At 36.8% G+C, this 22,158-nt stretch overlaps 1 protein-coding gene across 2 annotated transcripts in view; it reads right to left on the bottom strand.

Moving 5' to 3' along the window:
- LOC126811185 (uncharacterized) overlaps positions 1 to 21,408 on the bottom strand; it is a 245,703-nt gene extending 224,295 nt beyond the window's left edge. For both annotated transcript variants that reach the window (XM_050536746.2, XM_050536747.2), the window contains exon 1: positions 20,763 to 21,408. In XM_050536746.2, the coding sequence (XP_050392703.1) occupies positions 20,763 to 21,038 (276 nt within the window). In that variant the 5' untranslated portion in view covers positions 21,039 to 21,408. The remainder of the gene's footprint in view (positions 1 to 20,762) is intronic.
- Positions 21,409 to 22,158: the final 750 nt, after the last annotated feature.

Below are 22,158 nucleotides of genomic sequence, written 5' to 3'. Positions count from 1 at the left end.
TACCTTTGGTTCCAGCGTAGCGCATGCGCGAAGTCAAATCCAGCTAAACTCGAAAACAACCTTGTCGGCACGGAAAACATCAAAGGAGAAATTCGAATAAAAAATGATACAATGATTTCACACAACAGGCCAGCTATTAGCCTCTCGATTGACAAGAGTTTCATCGCCCTCCATTCATTATAACCAATGTCATCGTGCCCTAAAGAATCAACAAATCAGCTTGCTTATCTCTGCTTACCCTAGGCAAAAAATGCTCATCTTTGAACTCAATCATGACATTGACCTAGTGAACGCCTACACCAAGTTTGAACATTCTAGCTTAATTAGAAGGAGAGTTCTTGTGTTCCAAAGTCCCGGCCCTTCAAATTGCTTCTATTTTTCATTTTCAATTCAAAATGGTGACCATCACGTGACCGAAATCAAAATTCTGATCCGATAGATTTTTAGGTATTCCTTCCAGGATTCCGAAAATATGACGCCCGAGTCTGTAAGTAAAATAGCAAAAAAGCCTTTTTGATTTTTCACGTTTAAAGATGGTGGCACTTCCGGTTCGATCGACAAACTCCATATTTTGTGTACGAATCAGTAATTACTTGTCTAGTATCTAATTTTTTTTTTAGGTCATTCTGACCTATATTTCGACGATTTTTTTGAAAACTTTGATCCTTAATTTCACCAAGGGGAGATAATTTAGAAAATTTCCAAGGACATCATTGAAGTCGCATTGGCAAGATCTACTAACATTCTAAATTTCACGAAAATCGCACAACTATTAAAGAAGTTGTCAAATTGGTAATAACTTCCGGTTCGAAATGACAGCGACGAATTTTCGAAATGAAAAAATCCGAAATTGCAGATTTGAAGTAAATGTTTCAAGATACTCAAAGAAAAAAGAATTAGTAAAATAGGTCAAATAGTCACAGAGTTACAGCATTGTAGGTCAAATGCATTCCTTCGTAAAATTCGGTGATTTCGGATTCGTAAAACGTTTTGAAAATATATTTAATCAACAGCCACCACCAATTTTTGGGGGGATAGGTAAAAGTTTCAGAACGATCCTATGGTTAGATTCTGAGAAATCCGATTTGTGGACAAAACACAAAAAAAAAATAACAATAATAATCTTAACAGAAACAATAAGCTTTCATATGTAATATGAAAGCTTAATAATAAGAAGAATAATCATCTTAGTAATAACAATAGTCTTTCACCGAAGGTGAAAGCCTAATAAGAAGAAGAATAATCTTAGTAATAACAATAGTCTTTCACCGAAGGTGAAAGCCTAATAAGAATAATCTTAGTAATAACAATAGTCTTTCACCGAAACCCTAATAATTTTAACAAAAACAATAGTGTTTCACACAAGCTACGCAGTGTGAAACCCTAACTAGAACTGCGATGCAGTAATGACGGGTTTCACCGGTGCCACATTACCCTGGAACTTATGTCACTTCCGGTGCCAGTTACCCAGCAATATTAATTTCATTTATACATTTGTTACCATGTGTTAAATATGTCAAAAAAGTGATCCTTACAAAATTTGTTACTAAGTTAGCTGACTTTTTAATGGGAAATTTCTCGACAAGGGAAGATGCTAGAAGCAATTTTTGGACATCTATATGATCGTATTGATCCAAATTAATGTCCATTGGAATCAAATATCATAATGTTAAACGAATGATAAATATAACTAACTTCAAAACAATTTGAAGGCTAATAATACAGTTTTTGCCAAAATTACATTACTTCCGGTGATAATAAAAATTTACATTAATTCCATGAAAATATATATGGCATAAGGCCTCACATGGTGACATTTTTATGATAATCGACTAATAATTGACACTTTTATAGACCAAAACCTATATCTCTGCAACCAAACAAATTAGAAACCATTTTGTGATATCTGTATGGTCGTATGGGTTTTTGCTCAAATGTCGTCATTTTCAATGACAGTGAAAATGTTAAATTGGATTGACCTAGTCAAAGGTGGCATGAGGCATCACATGGTAACAAAAATTGAAAATCGAACGATAATTGACTCTTTTACATGGACAATAACGTGAAAAGTGACACATGCAAAATTATATATTTCTTTGCAAATGCGCATATTACAATCTAATTTTGACATACATTGTCCTCGTATTGATTAATGCTACAAAATTATGAAAGTTGCGTAGAAATAATTTAAAATATGAAGACGATGAATGGGTTGTAAATAGCTGATTTTTACTCCTTTTTTCAACCTTAAATCCAAATGGCGCAAATACAAAACTGATATAAAAAACACCCCAAAAACTAAGCCCGTAGTAGTAGGAGCATTCATCTTCATTGATAAGATTTGTAGAAATTAAGATTTTTCCTTAGGAAAAGACCTCCCGACCCGTCAAAATTTAAATTTGAGGCAAAATTACGTCACTTCCGGTGCTGACAGAAAATTTTATAGGTAGAAACAAGTTGAGAATTTGCACCAAGGAGTATATGAGCTTTTGTTTTATACAAATCGGGCAATAAATAATTAATTTAGAACCCATAAACTGTAATAAAATCCGAAAAGTCTTAAAAAGTGATCCTTGCAAGGCCTTAGTTTAGATATCTATAATTCTTCTCTTTTCAGGATGCCCAAGAGACGACACGAGTCTGCTACCATTTCAGGCGATGCGTCAGTACCTAACACATCAGATGTTGCACCTATGTCATAGCGGAGGATCGTTTGACTGACATCCTGATCGACAAATTGCTCCAATGTGGGCTTGTTTTCCAACCACCCGTGTCGTGCCAAGTCGCTGCTCCTCCGCCTACTCAACCTTCACCTATACAGCCACAAAGCTCTCTTCAACCACCACCAGAATACCTGTCGCAACCCTCAAGCTTGTCAACTTCTCAACTGCCTCACTTAGCATCTTCACTGGGACAGCAATCAGAACCACCAGCAACAGCGGTACCAACTGCATCACCACCCAAACCTAACCAACAACAATCCAGGCACCATCCCTTAACTTCCCACTCGCACCATTTGGAAGTACCCACTAGGGGGTTTCATATTTGAACTTTTTTTCGCGATTGAACTCTATCATGTGCCATGCATTTCCAATTGGGTCCAAACTCATCACCAGCGAATATTATAATTTTCCTACCCAAAATGGTGGGCCGGTTTTGAATTTTTCACCAAAAATGACTCAATGTGAAATTTTTGAAAAAGTCGGAAAAAATACTTCCCGTTACAGTAGAAAGATAAAACGTGGCACAATGCATCGAAAGGGCACAGAGATGTTCTGCGATTTATTTCAGAATTTTAGCATTAAAATTCAGGAGGTTTGCAATTTGTCATTTTTTAGAAAAAAGTCTTTTTCTGTAGAATTTGTTAAGACCACGGTGATTAAACTCCAGCAAAACGTCATAAACTAATTTATCTACACAAATGGAGATAAATAAAAAACTAAATTAGATATACGGGTTGTCCTCGATGAATATTTGATCATACAAGAGAGACAGAAACCATTCAAATAGTCACAAAAGTCATTTAATAATCCAGACGAGCCAAAGTGTGTTTCATATAGTCAGAAAATTTGGTGTGATGTATTTCGACTGACTGTAACAAGGCCTGTAACTGTTCTTCATCGCCAGTCTTGAATCGTCTTGATTCCCCGTTCTGCAAGATCATTTGTCACAGGAGTGTTTTCCACAAAGCTTAGAAATTTTCTAAATTTAAAAAAAATTCCTATTCACTACATGGTACCTGCATCTATTCCTGTGATTCGGTGAGGCCAAGAGGATTAAATACAAACCATGAGTCGTTAGATATAAGCTTGGTATAATCTGTGTCATTGTATATTTCTGGAAAGTTCTCCCTGCATCCATTCCTGTGGTTCGGTGAGGCCAAGAGGTCAATCCCTCCAGACTTGATCAAACTTTAAGTGACACTGCTGCCTACCTTATGGATGCTAGTTTATCAACAGCGTCCCAATCATCTTACTGCCGTGCCTGGACCAGATTTTTAGACTTTTGCACAGACCAAGACTTGGCCCCATCCTTTCCCATTCCAACTATTGTAAGCACTAATTTTTGTGCCCACTTGTTTGATTTGGGTTACTGCCCATCAACTATAAGTTCCTATGCCTCTGCTCTAGCATTTGTTCAGAAATCCTTGGGCTATACAGACACTATTAATTCCTTTTCTCTGCGTAACCTTCTACGTGGAGCACATCGATTCCATCCCCAGTCGGATAAGCGTTTACCAATTACACTACCATTATTAAAACGCCTCTTGCATGCCCTTCCACTGGTCATCCCACTCCAGGTACATCGCATTCTTTTAAGAGCCATTTTCTCCCTCGCTTTTGCAGGGTTCTTTCGCCTTGGTGAATTAGTGTTTAAATCATCTTTACACATGCAAAATATTCTTTGCGTTGGCAACATTCAGTTTACATTTCATGCTTCCTCTGTCTCCGCCGTTGAGATAGCCATGCATCATTATAAACATAAAACCACATCTTCATCAACTCGATTATTTCTTAATTGCTCATGCACTTCCGAAAGTAACATTACTTGTGCCCCCTGCAATCTTTGGTCATATTTACAAGCTATACCACACTCCTCTGGGCCATTATTTCAATTTGCAGATGGCTCACCCGTACGTTACAATTTTATCAATGCTAGCTTACACAAACTGGTGACTTTCCTCGGCTTAAATCCGGATCAATTTAAAGTTTCACTCCTTTCGAAGTGGAGTTTCGATTCCCCGGTTGTACGTGACAAGGAGTAGGGTCGCCTGTCCAACCTCGTGGGTTTTCTCCGGGTCCTCTGGTTTCATCTCACTGCTAAAGACCCCTACGCGCAAGCGAATGATTGAAATAAAATTGAACCATGTGTTAGTCCCGAAATGACCTAGTTTGTATCGAGTGTACGTTAAACCCAATTTCTCTCTATCTCTCTTTTGTAGTGGAGTGCTACAACAGCATTTATGGCTGGTCTGTCTGAAGACCAAATTCGTGTTTTAGGTCGCTGGAAGAGCTCAGCTGTCCAATCTTATATTAGATTACCTTCTTTATCCGCTTCTATCTAACTTCCCCTGATCAGGGTCAGTTATGCGAGTTGACCTTTAGATTATTGGATTGTTTTAGAAGCTTTGAAGCCTCACACAGAGTTCTAATCAACTCAACCTAGCGTCAGTGTAGGCTGCCCAGGGTATGTTATCCAGTTGGTTTGTTGGGTTCACTGTTGGTTCCCCGTGGGTTCACTACTTTCTCCCTTGTGTTGGGCACGACATCTCCCCATAGGAGACGTGTTTGGCCATTTCATGATCGTTTCGTTAAGCCCAACACTCATTCAGTATTATTTCCCATAATGTTTTGCTATTTTCCATTAATTTGGGAATTTCACTTGTATCATTCTAATTTTGTTATTTAATAAATGACCGTCATTTTATCAAATGACATTTTCACAAACAGCAGTGTTTTTGTTGCTTTTCTGATCTGGAAAAAGACACAAAAGGATTAATATTACCTACGTGACTTTAGCCCGCATTAATAACATAATTTACTCAAGATATTGTGATATGAGCATTTTTGTTTTACACTATACAACAGATCCAAATTTTTCTACCGATATTTAATTAAAAGCATATGTTTTCTATTTAATTATTAATAATATTTTCATCAATTTTATAGTATTATCATGCAAGGACACATGAATTTTACAAGGCGGGGGCATTTATCACCGAATAGTGCTCCTAATTTAAAAAAAAAAAGAATTTAAATTTTTTTTAAAAGAATACATAATTTATTTCTTAACTCTATATTCACATATACAGACAATATGGCTGACATTGAGATTATCAGCCTCTCTGTCATTACTTTAATATGTTAATATTTTGATTTAAAAGTCTATAAAGTGATTGCCTTAAGCAAGAATGGTCTTGACTGTGTTATAATAATCTTTGGGTGCCAATATTAAAAGACATCTTGAGCAAACGTTATAAAATTAACAATACAGTCAGATCAGTTCCAATGAAGTGTCGAACGCTTTTACTTTATTTATGGTTAAAAGCTTAATATTAACTGATTCTATTAATTATATTTTAAAATGAAACTTTAACCCATGAAGTTTTTATATTAATTTAACTTCTGCGATTCAATTTGTTACAATATTTATTATCCCTAATTTTATCTTTAATCTGATTTCTCAAAATGATTAACAATTGCCTTTTCATCTGTATGAAAATCAGTTTCTTAAAATGACCCAACAACAAGCACATGAAAAAAACGGTTGACATGCAAGATACACCCACATTTTGCTAGTGATGGACAGAAAACAAGCTAAAAATAAAGCGCTTTTTTGAACAATCAGAGGACATAATCCAGGAAGTTATGGTCAGATATGCGTGACTATCAAAAGAAATTGAAATCGCTGGGATATAAACATATTTTTTTAACACAAGGTACAATTTTTACTAAGCGACGTTTAGTCTTTTTCAAGCAAATAATACAGATATGTGAATGGTAGGCAAATATATACAGAATATATTAACACTATTTGAGTACATAGAGCAAACATTTTGTCTGGCAGTTTCAGTCAGATTTTTACGAAATTCAAACTCAATCATCATTATGGTGTAACAATGATATATTTAAACGTTTTTTTAAATCTTATAAAAATTGTGACCTCTCAGGGGACCACAAGCTAAAAACGTGATTTTTCAAACAATCTGGGGCCATAATCCAGGCATTTGCAGTTTTATATGCACGAACATCTAACGGAACCAAGATCTTTGGGTTATAAACATACATTTCAAGTTTTATCTAAATCAGAAAAAAATTGTGACCTCTCGAGTGTCCACAAGCTAAACATGTGATTGTTCGTACAATCAGGGGCCATAATCCATCTCAGAGATAGAGAAATGGGGTTTAACATCCACTCAACACAAATTAGGTCATTTCGGGACTAACATATAGTTTAATTTTATTTCAATAATTCGCTTGTGCATAGGGGTCTTTAGCAGTGGGAGGAAACTGGAGGTCAAGGAGAAAACCCACGAGGTTGGACAGGCGACCCTACTCCTTGTCACATACAATCGGGGATACAGCGCGCACATGCTAACCATTCGGCCATCCAACAACACCCCTCCCCCCCATAATCCATCAAGTTTTGATCTGATACATGCCAATACCAAAAGGAACCAAGATCTTTTGGAGATAAACTCATCTTTTAAGTTTCGTCAAAATTGGATAAGAATTGTGATCTGTAGCCGTCCGGACGGACAGGGGCGATGACAACATATGTCCACATGAAATACAACCAGCGGCTGCCAGGCAGGATATGCCCACATTTTCGAGAGATGGATAGAGAATAAGCTAAGAAGAAAGTGATTCTTCCTACAATCAAGGGCCATAATTCAGGAAATTAAAATTCAATATGCGCGAACATCGAAAAAAAACAAGATCTTTGGGTTATAAACTTACATTTCAAGTTTCAGCAAAATCGGATAAAAATTGTGACCTTTATAGGGCCCCCAACCTTGATATACCATATTTTTACGCTATTTGAGAATGAAGGGCAGCCATTTTGTCTGTCAGTTTTGGGCCGATTTTCACGAAATTCGAACTCAGCTGTCCTTAGGGTGTAACGGTGTAATAATAATATGTTTTTTTAAATTGGATAAAAATTATGACCTCTATAGGGTCCACAAGCTAAAAACACGATTTTTCGTACAATCAGGGGCCATAATTCAGGAAGTTACAGTCCAATATGCGCGAATATCGAAAGGAACCGAGATCTTTGGGTTATAAACTTACATTTCAAGTTTCAACAAAATCGGATAAAAATTATGACCTCTATATGGTTCACAAGCTAAAAACGCGATTTTTCGTAAAATCAGGGGCCATAATTCAGGAAGTTACATTCCGATATGCGCAAATATCGAAAGGAACCGAGATCTTTGTGTTATAAACTTACATTTCGAGTTTCAACAAAATCGGATAAAAATTGTGACCTCTATAGGGTCCACAACCTTGATATACCATATTTTTACGCTATTTGAGAACGAAGGGCGGCCATTTTGTCTGTCAATTTTGGGCCTATTTTCACGAAATTCGAACCCAGTCGTCCTTAGGGTGTAACGGTGATATACTAATACGGTTTTTTAAATCGGATAAAAATTATGACCTCTATAGGGTCCACAAGCTAAAAACACGATTTTTCGTACAATCCGGGGCCATAATTCAGGAAGTTACGGTCCGATATGCGCGAATATCGAAAGGAACTGAGATCTTTGGGTTATAAACCTACATTTCTAGTTTCAACAAAATCGGATAAAAATTGTGACCTCTATAGTGTCCACAAGCTAAAATCGTGATTTTTCGTACAAACAGGGGCCATAATCCATGAAGTTTCGATCCCATACATGCCAATATCGAAAGCAGCTGAGATCTTTTGCGGATAAACCTATATTTCAAGTTTCGTCAAAATTGGACAAGAATTGTGACCTGTAGAGAGTCCACAAAGAAATTGTGGACGGACAGGGGCGACGACAATATACGTCCACATGAAAATGTAGGCGTATAAAAATGAAAATGTGGGCATATAAAAATGAAAATGTGGGCGTATAAAAATCAGATGAGATGAGATAGATAGGGTTAAGATCTATATTAACCCTTTTATATTTTTATATGATTTGTATATAATGTATGTGTAACTGTATATAAAGTAATATTGAAACGGATTTGGAATTGGACTTTTCATAAACAGTGAAATGAAATGAAATGGGGTTAAACGTCCTACTGTTCTGCTCCTATACTGGGCTAATGTGACCACCTTCATCAGAATACTGCCTATCAGTAATGAGCTACACCTACACCCATTCATAGTTCATCCATATGTATGAAATATTACATGTGTATCACCTGGGTGCTTATTCGAACGAAGAATACATGTTTGTGATAATACTCTAATCAAACAGAAATTGGTTTAAAAAAAAAACATTGGTGTATATGTAACTGAATGCAGAAATTTGATTTCTTAAACCGAAGTTTCCTTAGGCATTCGTGCACCATTAATGAAATCCCATTTAGAGAAATTGGATAATTAACACGGTGTATAAATGCGGTTATAGAATCCCAATGAAAAATAGTAAGGATTCCAAAATAGCCTTAGAACAGAGTTGGGGAAAAGTGGTGTTTTCATATTGCAGCTATAGGGATGGATAGGAACGGTCAGCGGACAGGAGTTCAGTTAGAGACCGTCAGAACTACATATCAAAGACTGATTTATAAGTATATTATTAGAAAAGAAAAGAAAGCTATAACAAAGAAAATTCTGAGTTTTTAAATTGTGAATTTTTGTTTTTTACACTAAAACTCGGAACTGTTAAAACTTGGAAAAATATTCTGAGATTTCCAGTATTGCCCTAGTCAGACCAATGAGTATTAAACCAACCAAGTGCACCTCCGTTTCTTAAGATATTACTTAAAAACTCAATAAATCACCTCCAAAATCATAGAAAGATACATTTGTTAAAAACAATTACCACCAGACTTCTTAGTTGAGTTCCTTCTAGAATAAAGTTTGTTATAGCAGACATGTTTACAGTTGTTTTTTTATATACAAACATAGAGTATAAAACTATCCATCTTTTAACTGTACATAGTTACACTGACTCTCATGCTAGGCTATTCACTAAACACAGAAATATTAAACCTTACTGGTGGCTACAACTTTAGATAACATAATACTTTAATAAACAATAAAAAAATGTAATGGAATACTACTAGCAAAATCAATACTGTTAAAAGAATTATTCAAGTAGAACACCCCACTGTTAACAGATATAACGATAGCTACCATAACAAAACAGGTAAGCTAACAAGAACATTATAATATTTTACACACAATTTTTTATCTTTTTAATTGATATCTTTTACAAGTCTGTATGTAGTAAATGGGAACAGAATTTGTACATCTATATTTTGTGGGATCTTTGGAGAAATACTGTAAACAAGTGGTATACACTCACATTTTGCAATAGATGGATGGACAACTGGGAAATAGGGCTGATTCTCTTATTGTTCATAATGAATTAGAAATAATTCTAATAAAAACAGTAGGCTACATAGCTTTCACAAAGTTTTCAATTTAGGGGACATAACTCTGAAGCAAACGGCTGCAGAACACTGATTATCGATTGGGTTGGTACTCTAATGACACCAACTGGAAAAAAATCTGTTAAAATATATAGCCTTTATCATGCTCACAAGGTTTAAATAAAAAAAAAGGTTGTACAATTCCGGAATGATGCACATCAAAATCAAACTTATTCAAGATCTTTTGATCCTTAAGTTTCATCTGTTCCATTTTCTGAACGTAAAACTCTATAATAATTTATTGGATGCTTTTCAGTCAGCAGAACAGCCCATAGCACAGAGACTGATTTGAACCGTGTCGTGAATGACCTGTTAGTTGGGGTAGATAACGGACTTGGCAGCTGCATTTGACATCATTGACCACTCATGGCTGACAGATTGTCTGATATGCCCGAATATCAACAGGAACTGAGATCTTTGGGATATAAACATACATTTTAAATTTCATCAAAATCGTACAAAAATTGTTACTTTAACACTATTTGCGTTCAAGGAGCGGCTATTTTGTTAGGCAGTTTCGGTCATATTTTTACAAAATTCGAAATCAATCATCATCATGGTGTAACAATGATATATTTAAACGATTTTTAAAATCAGATAAAAATTGTGCTCTCTAGAGGGTCCACAAGCTAAAATTGTGATTTTTTCATACAATCTGGAGCCATCATCCAGGAAGTTACGGTCCGATATGTGCCAATATCGAAAGGAACCGAGATCGTTGGGATATAAACACTTGTAATAAGTTTCATCAAAATCAGATATATATTTTGACCTTTAAAGGGTCCACAACCTTGATATTACATACTTAACACTATTTGCTTACAGGGAGTGGCCATTGTGTCCGGCAGTTTAGGTTCAATTTACACGAAATTCGAACTCAACTATCATTATGGTGTATTGGTAATATTTTCAAACATTTTTTTTAAATTGGATAAAAATTGTGACCTCTAGAGGTATCACAAGCAAAAAACGTGAATTTTCGTACAATCAGGGCCATAAGACAGGAAGTTACAGTCCGATATGTGCAAAATCGGATAAAATTGGATAAAAATTGTGACCTGTGGTGTGTCCACAAACAAAATGTGAACAGGCACACGAACGAACAGACAGGCGACGACAATATATGTCCACATAAAAATTTGGGCATATAAAAATCGGGTTTGATCTCGGTGGGATTCGGACCCCTTACTCACCAAGTGTGGTGAACGCTAGTCTAATGCCCTAACGACTGATTCTATTAGGCCATCGATGAATGCTTTACTTTATAACCCTGAATATTTGATTTTGCGTATGTTACTTCCCGTGTACGCTACAGTGCACGATAGTTCTACATTGTAGTGTCTGATGAATATGTATGTATTCTATATAAGGTTACTTATTAATCACGTGATCACTATTTCAATTGTTGTACCCCTCTATTGTTAATTAGAGTTGCGGGTATACAAGAGATGAATAAAACGTGTTTGATTAGATTCGTATGTGTATATTTTAATCTGAGTTAAATCCGATGCAATCCTTGAGATATATGACCGGGGAGATATAACAATTGGCGATGAGGTAAAGAAGAAGTATGGCAGGCTATATTCCTACAGAAATTGGTGGATTTCCAAATTTTGATTGTTCGGGGGATCCAATGTCCGTGGGGAAAAGATGGCGCAAGTGGAAGCGTGCTTTTGAACTTTTTATTGACGGGAAAGGAATTCGTAGCAATGCACAAAAGAAATCGTTATTATTGCACTGTGGTGGCATACAGATGCAAGACATTTTTTTCACCTTTGATGTTTCTGAACCAGGAAAAGACGACAACGTATACGCCGTGGCTTTGAGATTATTGGATGGCTATTTTACTCCACAAATAAACACGCCGTATGAAAGACACTTGTTTAGGAAACTTTATCAATTGGCTAACGAAACCGTGGACCAATTTGTAACTCGATTACGTTTGTGCGGCGACGCCTGTGGCTTTGACCACGTTGAAGAAGAAATTCGTGATCAAGTTATTCAAATGTGCATGTCGCACGATTTGCTGAGGAAATGTTTGGAACGAGGGCAAGGCTTACGTTTGACTGTCCTACAAACACTTGCCAGAACAATGGAAGCAACCCAGAGACAAGTGGAAAATTTTGATAAATCTGCAAATGGCGGAAAGACCAAAATAAATCGAATTTTGTATAGATCTGGAGGGAATTTTGGAAGACGTCCACTTGGATCGAACTATAGACCGAATAATTTTGAAATGAAGTGTTACAGATGCGGTAATATGGGACACAAACAGAGTGATGGAACTTGTCCAGCGATACACCGTAAATGTGATAAGTGCCATGACTATGGTCATTATGCTAGGTGTTGTAAAACTAGATCAAAATCGACCCCACCGCCGACACGTGGACGACCACGCTACCAGCAATCTGGTGCAAGACCCAATTTTTCTGGTCAAGGTCGTCACGACTATAAATACAGGAATCAATCCGAAGACACGAAAAACAAATACCGATTAAAATTCGTTCAGTCGGAAAAAGAAAGAGACAGAGAAGATAGGATGGCAGGAGAATTTCGATATTTAAGAGTATGCGAAGAAGATGATTATATATACTTCGCGCCATGGAAAACGCATCACTTAGTTTTTCGTATAACAAAATGATCCTGTAAAAATATCTTATTTATTTTGCTTCTTATTGTGAACAATATTCAAATGGGAACACATCAATAACAACACATTTGTACACTTATAGATGTTTAATCTGTAATCAACGGTACAAAGTCAGAGGGGTCAAAACCAAAAGTACGACACAGATGTAAGTAGCGCGTGTGTCCTCCACGGGCTGTTACGCACGCTGTGCAGCGACGTGGCATGGAATTTACCAATGTTTGAAAAAAGGCCTGGGGCAAATTGTTCCATTCTTGGGCAAGAGCAGCTTCTAAAGCAGCAATGGTGTGCATCTGTGGTCTCCGATACAGACGGCATCCAATCTCATCCCAGACATGTTCTATCGGTGCCATGTCCGGAGACATGGCTGGCCAGTCCAAGACATTGATGTTGTTAGCAGCCAGGTAGTCCATACTAAAACGGGCGGTATGCGAACGTGCATTATCCTGTTGGAAGTGCTGAAGTTGTGGGTGCGCTCGAAACATCGGAACAACAATTGGTTGCAAGACATCATCACGGTAGGCTACAGCATTAACGCGACCCCTGCAAATGTGTAGGGCGGTCCGGTGATGAAATGTGAAGCCTCCCCACACCATTACACTTTCCCCACCCCATCGTTTCGTGTCGAAGACGCAGCAGTCTGCAAGACATTCCCTAAGACGTCTCCACACACGTTGACGGCCATCAGCGTGATAAAGATGAAAGCGACTCTCATCACTGAAGAGCACACTTTGCCAGTCAACTCTTCTCCATGTCTGGTGTCCTTGAGCCCATATCAAATGGCGCTGACGGTGATGATCCCTGAGGATAGCTCCAACATAAGGTCGTCGTGCACGGAGTCCTACTTCTCTTAGACGACGTCTTACGGTGTTGGCACTTACCGGTCCTTGTCTTCCGACGACTGCTGCACCTGTTCAAGTCGCTGGGCCGAATCTGTCACACAGATGAGTGACCCGGATGTAGCAGTCTTGAGTCTGGGTTGTAACGCGTTGTGGACCAGGACGTTGACGGTCACGTGTTGATCCAGTAACTCGAACACATTCCACCAACCTTACAATAGTGGACTGATGACAATTGAAGTGTCTGGCAATAGCAAGTGTAGACATGCCAGCCCTGGGCATTCCCATGGCTTCATTCTGTTGATTTTCAGTAAGTCTCGGCATCTCCATGGCACTCAGTATATTTAGTTTTGAGGATAATAAACAGCCGAAAGTTTTAGTTGATATTGGCAACGTTCCAAGTGTTGAAATGATTCCGGATTCAGGTGCTAGTTGTAATGTTATGGATCAAGAACATTGGGAGAAATTAAAACATAAGATTAAGTGTCGAGAATCATTTTCAAATAAGAAACTTTATCCGTTGGAAGTGACCAACCATTGACAGTGATTGGGTGTTTTACAACTTTGTTGAGAGTTGGAAATAAATCAACCGAAGCAACAATTTTTGTAATAAAAGAAAAGGGTCAGACTTTTTTGGGGAAGAGACACAGCCATAGAACTGAATGTGTTACAACTTAATTATGTTCACTCTGTGAGGGGAAAGGTTGACATTTTTGATAAATACAAATCATGTTTTGGGGTTTTGGGCAAACTAAAAAACTTTCAATTAATGTTACCCATTGATAACACAATGAAACCTGTGGCACAACCGTTGAAAAGAGAGGGATTTAACATTAGACCTAAACTGGAAGCTAAAATAAAAGAACTCGAACGTTTAGATGTTATCGAAAAAGTTCAAGGCCCAATACCGTGGATTTCTCCATGTATCGTTGTACCTAAATCTAATGGAGAAATTAGATTGTGTATTGACATGAGACAGGCATGGTGGACGAAATTCTACACAATTTAAATGAAAGTACTGTATTTAGTAAGCTTGATATTTTATCTGCGTACCAGATAGAATTACACAAGGATTCAAGGCCGATAATGACGTTTGTAAAACATATGGGACTTTATAGATACAAAAGATTAATGTTTGGGATATTGTGTGCTCCAGAAATGTATCAACAGGTTATTCAACAAGCTCTCCAAGGCTTGGAAGGAGTTAGGAACATTTTTGACGATATTATTGTGCATGGTAAAACAGAAAAGGAACACGACGAGAGACTTGAAAAACTTCTACAAAGAATCGAGGAACTGGGACTTACCTTGAATAAAGGGAAATGTAAATTTAATATGCCACAATTAGAATTTATGGGACATTTATTATCAGCGCGAGGTATAGGCCCTACAAAATCTAAAATTGAAGCTGTGACTGAAGCGAGACGACCTCAGAGTGCTTCAGAGGTGCGTTCATTCTTAGGTCTTGTTAATTATAGTGCCCGTTACATTAGGAACTTATCAACTATTGCAGAACCTTTTAGAAATTTAACTAAAAAAAGGAACCTTTTGTTTGGGAATATGAACAGGAAGATTTGTTTAATAATTTAAAGCAATCTTTGGCATGTGCATATACATTAGGTTATTTTAATAGGCATGATAGAACTTTTGTTATTACTGATGCTAGTCCTGTGGGTTTAGGCAGAATTTTGATTCAAGACAGCAAGGTGAACATAGGGTTATTTGTTATGCAAGTAGATCACTTACCGAAGTCGAAAAGAAATATTCACAAACTGAGAAAGAAGCGTTTGGTATAGTTTGGGCATGTGAACGTTTTCATATGTATTTATATGGTACCAATTTTGATTTGCTAACTAGTAACTGATCATAAGCCTCTTGAATTTATTTATTCCAAGTGATCTAAGCCAAGCGCAAGGATAGAACGTTGGGTATTAAGACTCCAACCTTATACATATAATGTTCATTATATTAAGGGCTCAGACAATATCGCTGATTGTCTATCAAGGTTAACTCAAAACCATAATTCTAAGAATAGCTCAACTGAAGATCATTATTGTTATGTTAAATTTGTTGCAGAAATGTCTACACCAAAAGCACTATCTACTCGTGAAATTGAACGCATTGCTTCTAAGGACGAAGAATTGTTAAATTTAAGAGATTGTATTAAAACTGGTGAATGGCATAAGCTTAAGAATAAATTTTATTTAGCAATTAGAAATGAACTTTGTGTAATAGGATATTTAATATTAAGAGGTACTAGAATTCTTGTTCCTAACAAATTAAGAGATACTGTCTTAGCATTATCACACAAAGGACATCCTGGTATTGTTGTCATGAAGAGACATTTAAGATCTAGGGTTTGGTGGCCCGGTATAGATAAAGATGTAGATAATTTTTGTAAATCATGTAAGTCATGTCAAATTGTTAGCGTAACACAATCTCCGGAACCATTGAAAACTACTGATTTACCTAATGGACCATGGCAACATAGCAGCAGATTTGATGACTCCATCTTTACCTTCAGGTGATCATTTATTTGTTGTCGTAGATTATTATAGTCGTTATATTGAAGTGGAATGGATGAAGTCCACAACATCTGATAAAATTATCGCTAATCTTAAAAGAATGTTTCTTATCGGGGTTACCATTATCTATTACCACTGATAACGGTCCTCAATTTATTAGTGACCAATTTAAGGATTATTTAGAATGTAATGATATTAAGCATAGGCGCACCACACCAATATGGCCTCAGGGAGGTTGAGCGACAGAATCTTCATTGCTTAAGCGACTGAAAATTGCACAAATTGAACAACGAGACTGGTATGAGGAATTAAGTAAATATCTTAGGATGTATAGAACCACACCTCATAGTACTACTGGTGTTAGCCCTGCAGAATTATTGTTTAAACGTAAACTTAGAACAAAATTGCCAGCATTGGATGATTTTGATTATTCCTCTGATGATTTAGCTGTTAGGGATTATGATTCCGAGTGTAAAGGGAAAGGGAAAATATATACTGACTGTAAGAGAAAAGCTTGTGAAAGTAATGTTAAAGAGGGTGATTTAGTTTTATTGAAACAAAAGCCTGAGAATAAGTTAATGGAAAATTTTGAAGCTAATCCATATCATGTCATATCTAAACATGGTAATAGTGTAACTGTAGAAAATGAACAAGGTGTGAGGTACAAGAGAAATTCTACGCATGTTAAAAAGTTTATTGATAAGTTGAATCAAAGTACTAATGGTGAAAGTTCTACAAGCTCTGAGTCTAAAAATAATAGAATGTTTGATTTTGATGATATTATTGTTGAAAAGACAACTGGTCAAAATGATAGCAGTAATACTGTGTTAGATCAGAGTGATGTTAGTGAAAATGTTGTACATCAAGATAGTATACCTAATCAGGATAATACTCAATCTTCTACTGATTTACGTAAGTCAGAACGTGAATGTAATTTACGTCCTACTAGTACTAGATTGAGAAGAATGCCTACTAGTACTAGATTGAGAAGAATGCCTAATAGGTATCAAGATTTTGCTATGGTCAAATGACGATTGTTAATTTGTTTGTTGCATGTTTGTATTTGAATAGTCTTATAGTATTGTTGTACCCCTCTATTGTTAATTAGAGTTGATTGTATACAAGAGATGAATAAAACGTGTTTGATTAGATTCGTATGTGTATATTTTAATCTGAGTTAAATCCGATGCAATCCTTGAGATATATGACTGGGGAGATATAACATACATGGCACAATTCACCTGTTGCCAAAAGCCATCAGCTATCACTAGATGTCCAACAATACACCTAGAATGGCATACCGTTTACCTAAGGTACTCTCTAGTGATGGTCAGATAATTGGTAATGGTTTTTTTCGGTTGCCAAGTGTTGCTATTTAGATATACTGGTAATATAAGACTCTCATAGGGGCAATAAAAAGGAAAGAATAAACATTACATAATTCATATCGGTCTCCGTTATTTTTTAAATCCTTGTTCACACACTTTTTGAAAGTTTGGGGTTCTCAATGCAATTGCTGATTGGCACCTATTTTGACAGTGATGAGGATCACCAGTATCCCCACCATTTATTTCTTCTCAAAATACTGAATTCCGTGTATCCCGGGTTTGTCATCAATCGTGACAGACGGCACTGAGTACTCACCTCATCTTGTACGGATCGGACGATGAGTGACCCGGACCTGCTCGGACAAAACATATATTTTGAGTTTCATGAAAATTGTGACCTCTATAGACAGCGTCCATAAAAAAACAAGCGGTTGTCATGCAAGATACGCCCACATTTTGCAAGAGATAGACAGAGAACGAGCTAAAAAAATAATGTGATTTTTTTTACAATCAGGGGCCATAATCCAGGAAGATATGGTCCGATATGTGCGAATATCGAAAGGAACTGAGATCTTTGGGTTATGAACATACATTTGAAGTTTCATCAAAATCGGATAAAAATTGTGACCTCAACCTTCATATTACATACTTTTACACAATTTGCGTACATAAGAGCGGCCATTTTGTTGGGCAATTTCATTTCAATTTTCCCAAAATTTGAATTCAGCCTTCATTATGGTGGAAAGGTGATATATCTAAACGTTTTTAAAAATCAGATAAAAAATTATGACCTCTAGAGAATCCGCAAGCTAAAAATTCAATTTTTCGAACAATCAGGGGCCATAATCCAGGAAGTTATGTTTGGATATGCGCAATTATCAAAAGGAACCAAGTTCTTAGTGTTAACGGTGATACATTCACACATTTTTTTTTTTAAATCGGATAAAAATTGTGACCTCTAAATTTTGTACAATCAAGGGCCATAATTCAGGAAGTTACGATGCGATATGCGTAAATATCAACAGGAACCAAGATCTGTGGGTTATCAACATGTATTTCAAGTTTCATCAAAATCGGATCAAAATTGTGATCTCCAAATGGTCCACAACCTTGATATACCTGGGCCCTGTTTCTCGAATGCTTAACTCAAGACAAAATCTAATTTTAGTAGATACTTATTTTGATTGGCTAAGCACTATAATCAATCTAATATTATCCAATCAAATTACTAAAATTTGGATTTTATCTTAGTTAAAATTTCGTGAAACAGGCCCCAGATGTTTACATTATTTGCGTAAAGGGGTGGGGGGGTGGCGGCCATTTTGTCTGGCAGTTTTGGTCCGATTTTCATGCAACCAACAATACGGTGTAACGGCGATATATTCGAATGTTTTTTTAAATCAGATAATAATTGTGACCTCTAGACGGACGACAAGCTAAAATCGTGATTTTTTCGAACAATCAGGGGCCATAATCCATGAAGTTATGCTCCGATACATGCCAATATCGAAAGGAAGACCTATATTTCAAGTTTCGTCAAAATTGGATAAACACTATGACCTGTAGAGTGTCCACAAACAAATTGTGGACGGACGGACGGACAAACGGGGGCGATGGCATAATATGTCCACATGAAAATGTGGGCATATAAAAACGTGAACAGACATCTGTATACAAAGGGAGAGAGTTGATCACATGAAAATGTGGGCATATAAAAATACAATGGATGAATTTGGTATAATCGAAGCAATAATCCAGGAAGTTTCATCAGCCCCTCCACCACATCCCAGCAAGAATTTGGGCAGGAAAAAAATTTGGTCTGAAGTCACTCTGCATTGTGCAACAGTTTTCGGACATCGATCATTATTTGTTTCATCAACATTTCAAGCAGATTTTTTTTTTCGGGCAGAAGGGTAAAATTGAAACACAATTAATATAATTTTTGTCTTCTAGTTGGAAAAGTAAAGTAACTACTATGCTAAAGTGCCACATGATTTTGGGGCATCATCATTTGTTTCAGTGAAATTTTCAGATGTCATGTGAATGCAACGTCAACAGTCCGATTAATTGATTGGAGTTCAGATGGGCTATATTGGGCCACTTTCTGGTTACTGTGTTCACGATCAAGCTTCAACAGCAGGAAAATGTGTTTGCGGCCATCTAATTTTCATACCTCCAGCCTCGGCTCTGAGGAATCTGAGCGGGAATTTTTTCGGCCATTTCATTTCTGTCACCTTCCCCCACAAATCTGGAATTCAGGTGGGCACAGAATGGGATTTCGGTTCCAAAGTGACATAAATAAGACTATATTAGGCTACTTTCTTGTTGCTTTACTCACACAAGCCGGAATTGCCTGAAAACACATTTGTGGCTGTTTAATTTCAATTCTCTCCCTAGCTCTCCCCCATAATCTGGAATTCATTTGAACACAGGGCGATTTTGGTTCCAAAGACAGATAAAGATTTAGTAGACTACTTTCTTCTTACTTCACTCAAGATCCAAATTGCAGTAAAACACATTTGGGGCTATGGAAATAAGTTTGGGCACACCCATTTCTGCCCCTCGCCCCCTTAACCCTTGTTGGTGCACGTGATTTGTAATAACTACTGGGCACTGCTTTCTGAAATTTAGTGACTTTGTCTCCTATACATTTTTACACGTAGCGAAGAGAACGGTATTCATCTGCTTCCCACATGCAGAGTTACGTTACATGCAAATCAGGCCCAATGCTTGAAGGGAACATGGGGTCCAATCGGCCAACTGATAACACACAGTAGTGATTTTGCTAATGTGTTTGCTGCCTGATACCATATTGCGTAGGCCAGAGTATTCTATCTTTTAGCGTCTGCAAGTTACAAATACCAAAAATTAAATGATGAATTCCAAATATTCAATGGTTTTTGCATCAAGCGTAAATTGCCATTTAACCTCTTTATCACATAGTACACAAAGTAGCAATTTTGTGAGAATCATTAAATCTGTTCCATGGTTGTTTTTCAGATGTCAAATATGAATGCAAAAAAAAACCCCAGCCGCTGCATTTAAATTCAAATATATTTGTACGTAAAAATTTTGAATTATAACTGGGATCCATATGGACCACATGATACCTGCTATGCGATTCTCACAACGTGCACCCACAAGGGTTAAGCTAACTGGACTTGTACGCCTATGAATATGTTCTTGTAAATTGCTTGTTACCGGTATATGTCTTTATTCTGCTGTTGACAACAGGTAAGTGAGTAATCATTTATTTATGCTATATAATATGAAAATATAATATTTACCATAGGTACACCAGCATAACGCTGTCTAGGTGTGTTGTCAAGAGGAGATAAAGCTAATTTTTCTATAGGCAGATGAAAAGATTTATCCAAATGTTGTGGTGACAAGTTTTTTCTCCAAGTACCAATGTCAGTTATTCTTGAACCACTTTTAAAACTTGATGTCATGCTACTCTTCTCTCGACTTTTGAAGGCATTATCACAAACATCCGACTGAAGCGGTATGTAGGGAAAAAATTCTTTGGGTCTGGAATACATATCTGTTCTTTCATGTCTCATGATTGTAAATTATAATTCTTTTTATAAATTATAACTTTATAGAAATATAATGTTCATTTTCTAAGTTTAATAGGTGGTAAAGCACATCTTACAAGTTATGCAGTACTGTGAAAAAAAACCCAACCGTTTTTAAATATTGGATTCCTTATAACAATTTGTCGTAACTTTGTTTACAATATTACAGTTGACTTACTGTCACCTGCTTACGTTCCGGTACTTCCACTGTAATAAGTCATTGTTTTTCAACTACACGTATCGCCTATTCAATTCACATATTATCTAATATTTCATAAAATATAATATATTCAGTTATTACATGTCTTTAGATTACGTTAATTTGTTTACTGTTAGGAAAAGTGACAACTGTTGTTTTCACCACTTCACTCACCGTTGATAAGCACGCTACCGATCTACGCATGCGTACTCCGATACAGGTAAAAAGAAAAATGAACACGTGAAATGATATGTTTGATTTATCTTATTTACTGTGTTTATCGTAGTTGTTGGCATTGCTAATATACTATTCAAAAAAAGTAGGGGATATTTGATTTTTAAGTGTTATTAAAGTCACCTAATGAAACTGACGAAGAAACAAATGACAAAATGAAATGAAGTTCACATTCATCGATTTATTCCAAATGATCGTTAGACTAAGTAAGGCACAGACTGACCATTATAAGGGTAAAATGATACCCGGGGTCAAACAGCAAAGTTACCACAGCATCACAACCAAGTCAGTAACGGGTAAATCCTCCTCTGTTTGCCAAACAAGCATTGATCCGACGTGGCATACTCCTAATGAGACGTCTAAGGTCATTTTGGTCCAGATTGTCCCATTCCTGTTGCAACGCAGCAGCAAGTTCTTGGACATTGGCAGGACGTTGTTGACGTTGACGTAACCTCTGTCCAAGCATGTCCCAGACATGCTCGATGGGGGAGAGGTCGGGACTCAGTGCTGGCCAAGGTAATGTGGTAATGTTCTGTTGTTGGAGGTAATTACGATCCTGGCCCTGTGACATCTTGCGTTGTCATCCTGGAAGATGAAACGGCGGCCATGACGTCGTGCGAACGGCACAACATGGACTGCCAAGATGTTGTCCCGGTAGTACTGGCCTGTAAC

This window comes from Patella vulgata, chromosome 2 (assembly GCF_932274485.2).
Source record: "Patella vulgata chromosome 2, xgPatVulg1.2, whole genome shotgun sequence".
Lineage (NCBI taxonomy): Eukaryota > Metazoa > Mollusca > Gastropoda > Patellidae > Patella > Patella vulgata.
This window is presented reverse-complemented; position numbering and strand designations above follow the sequence as displayed.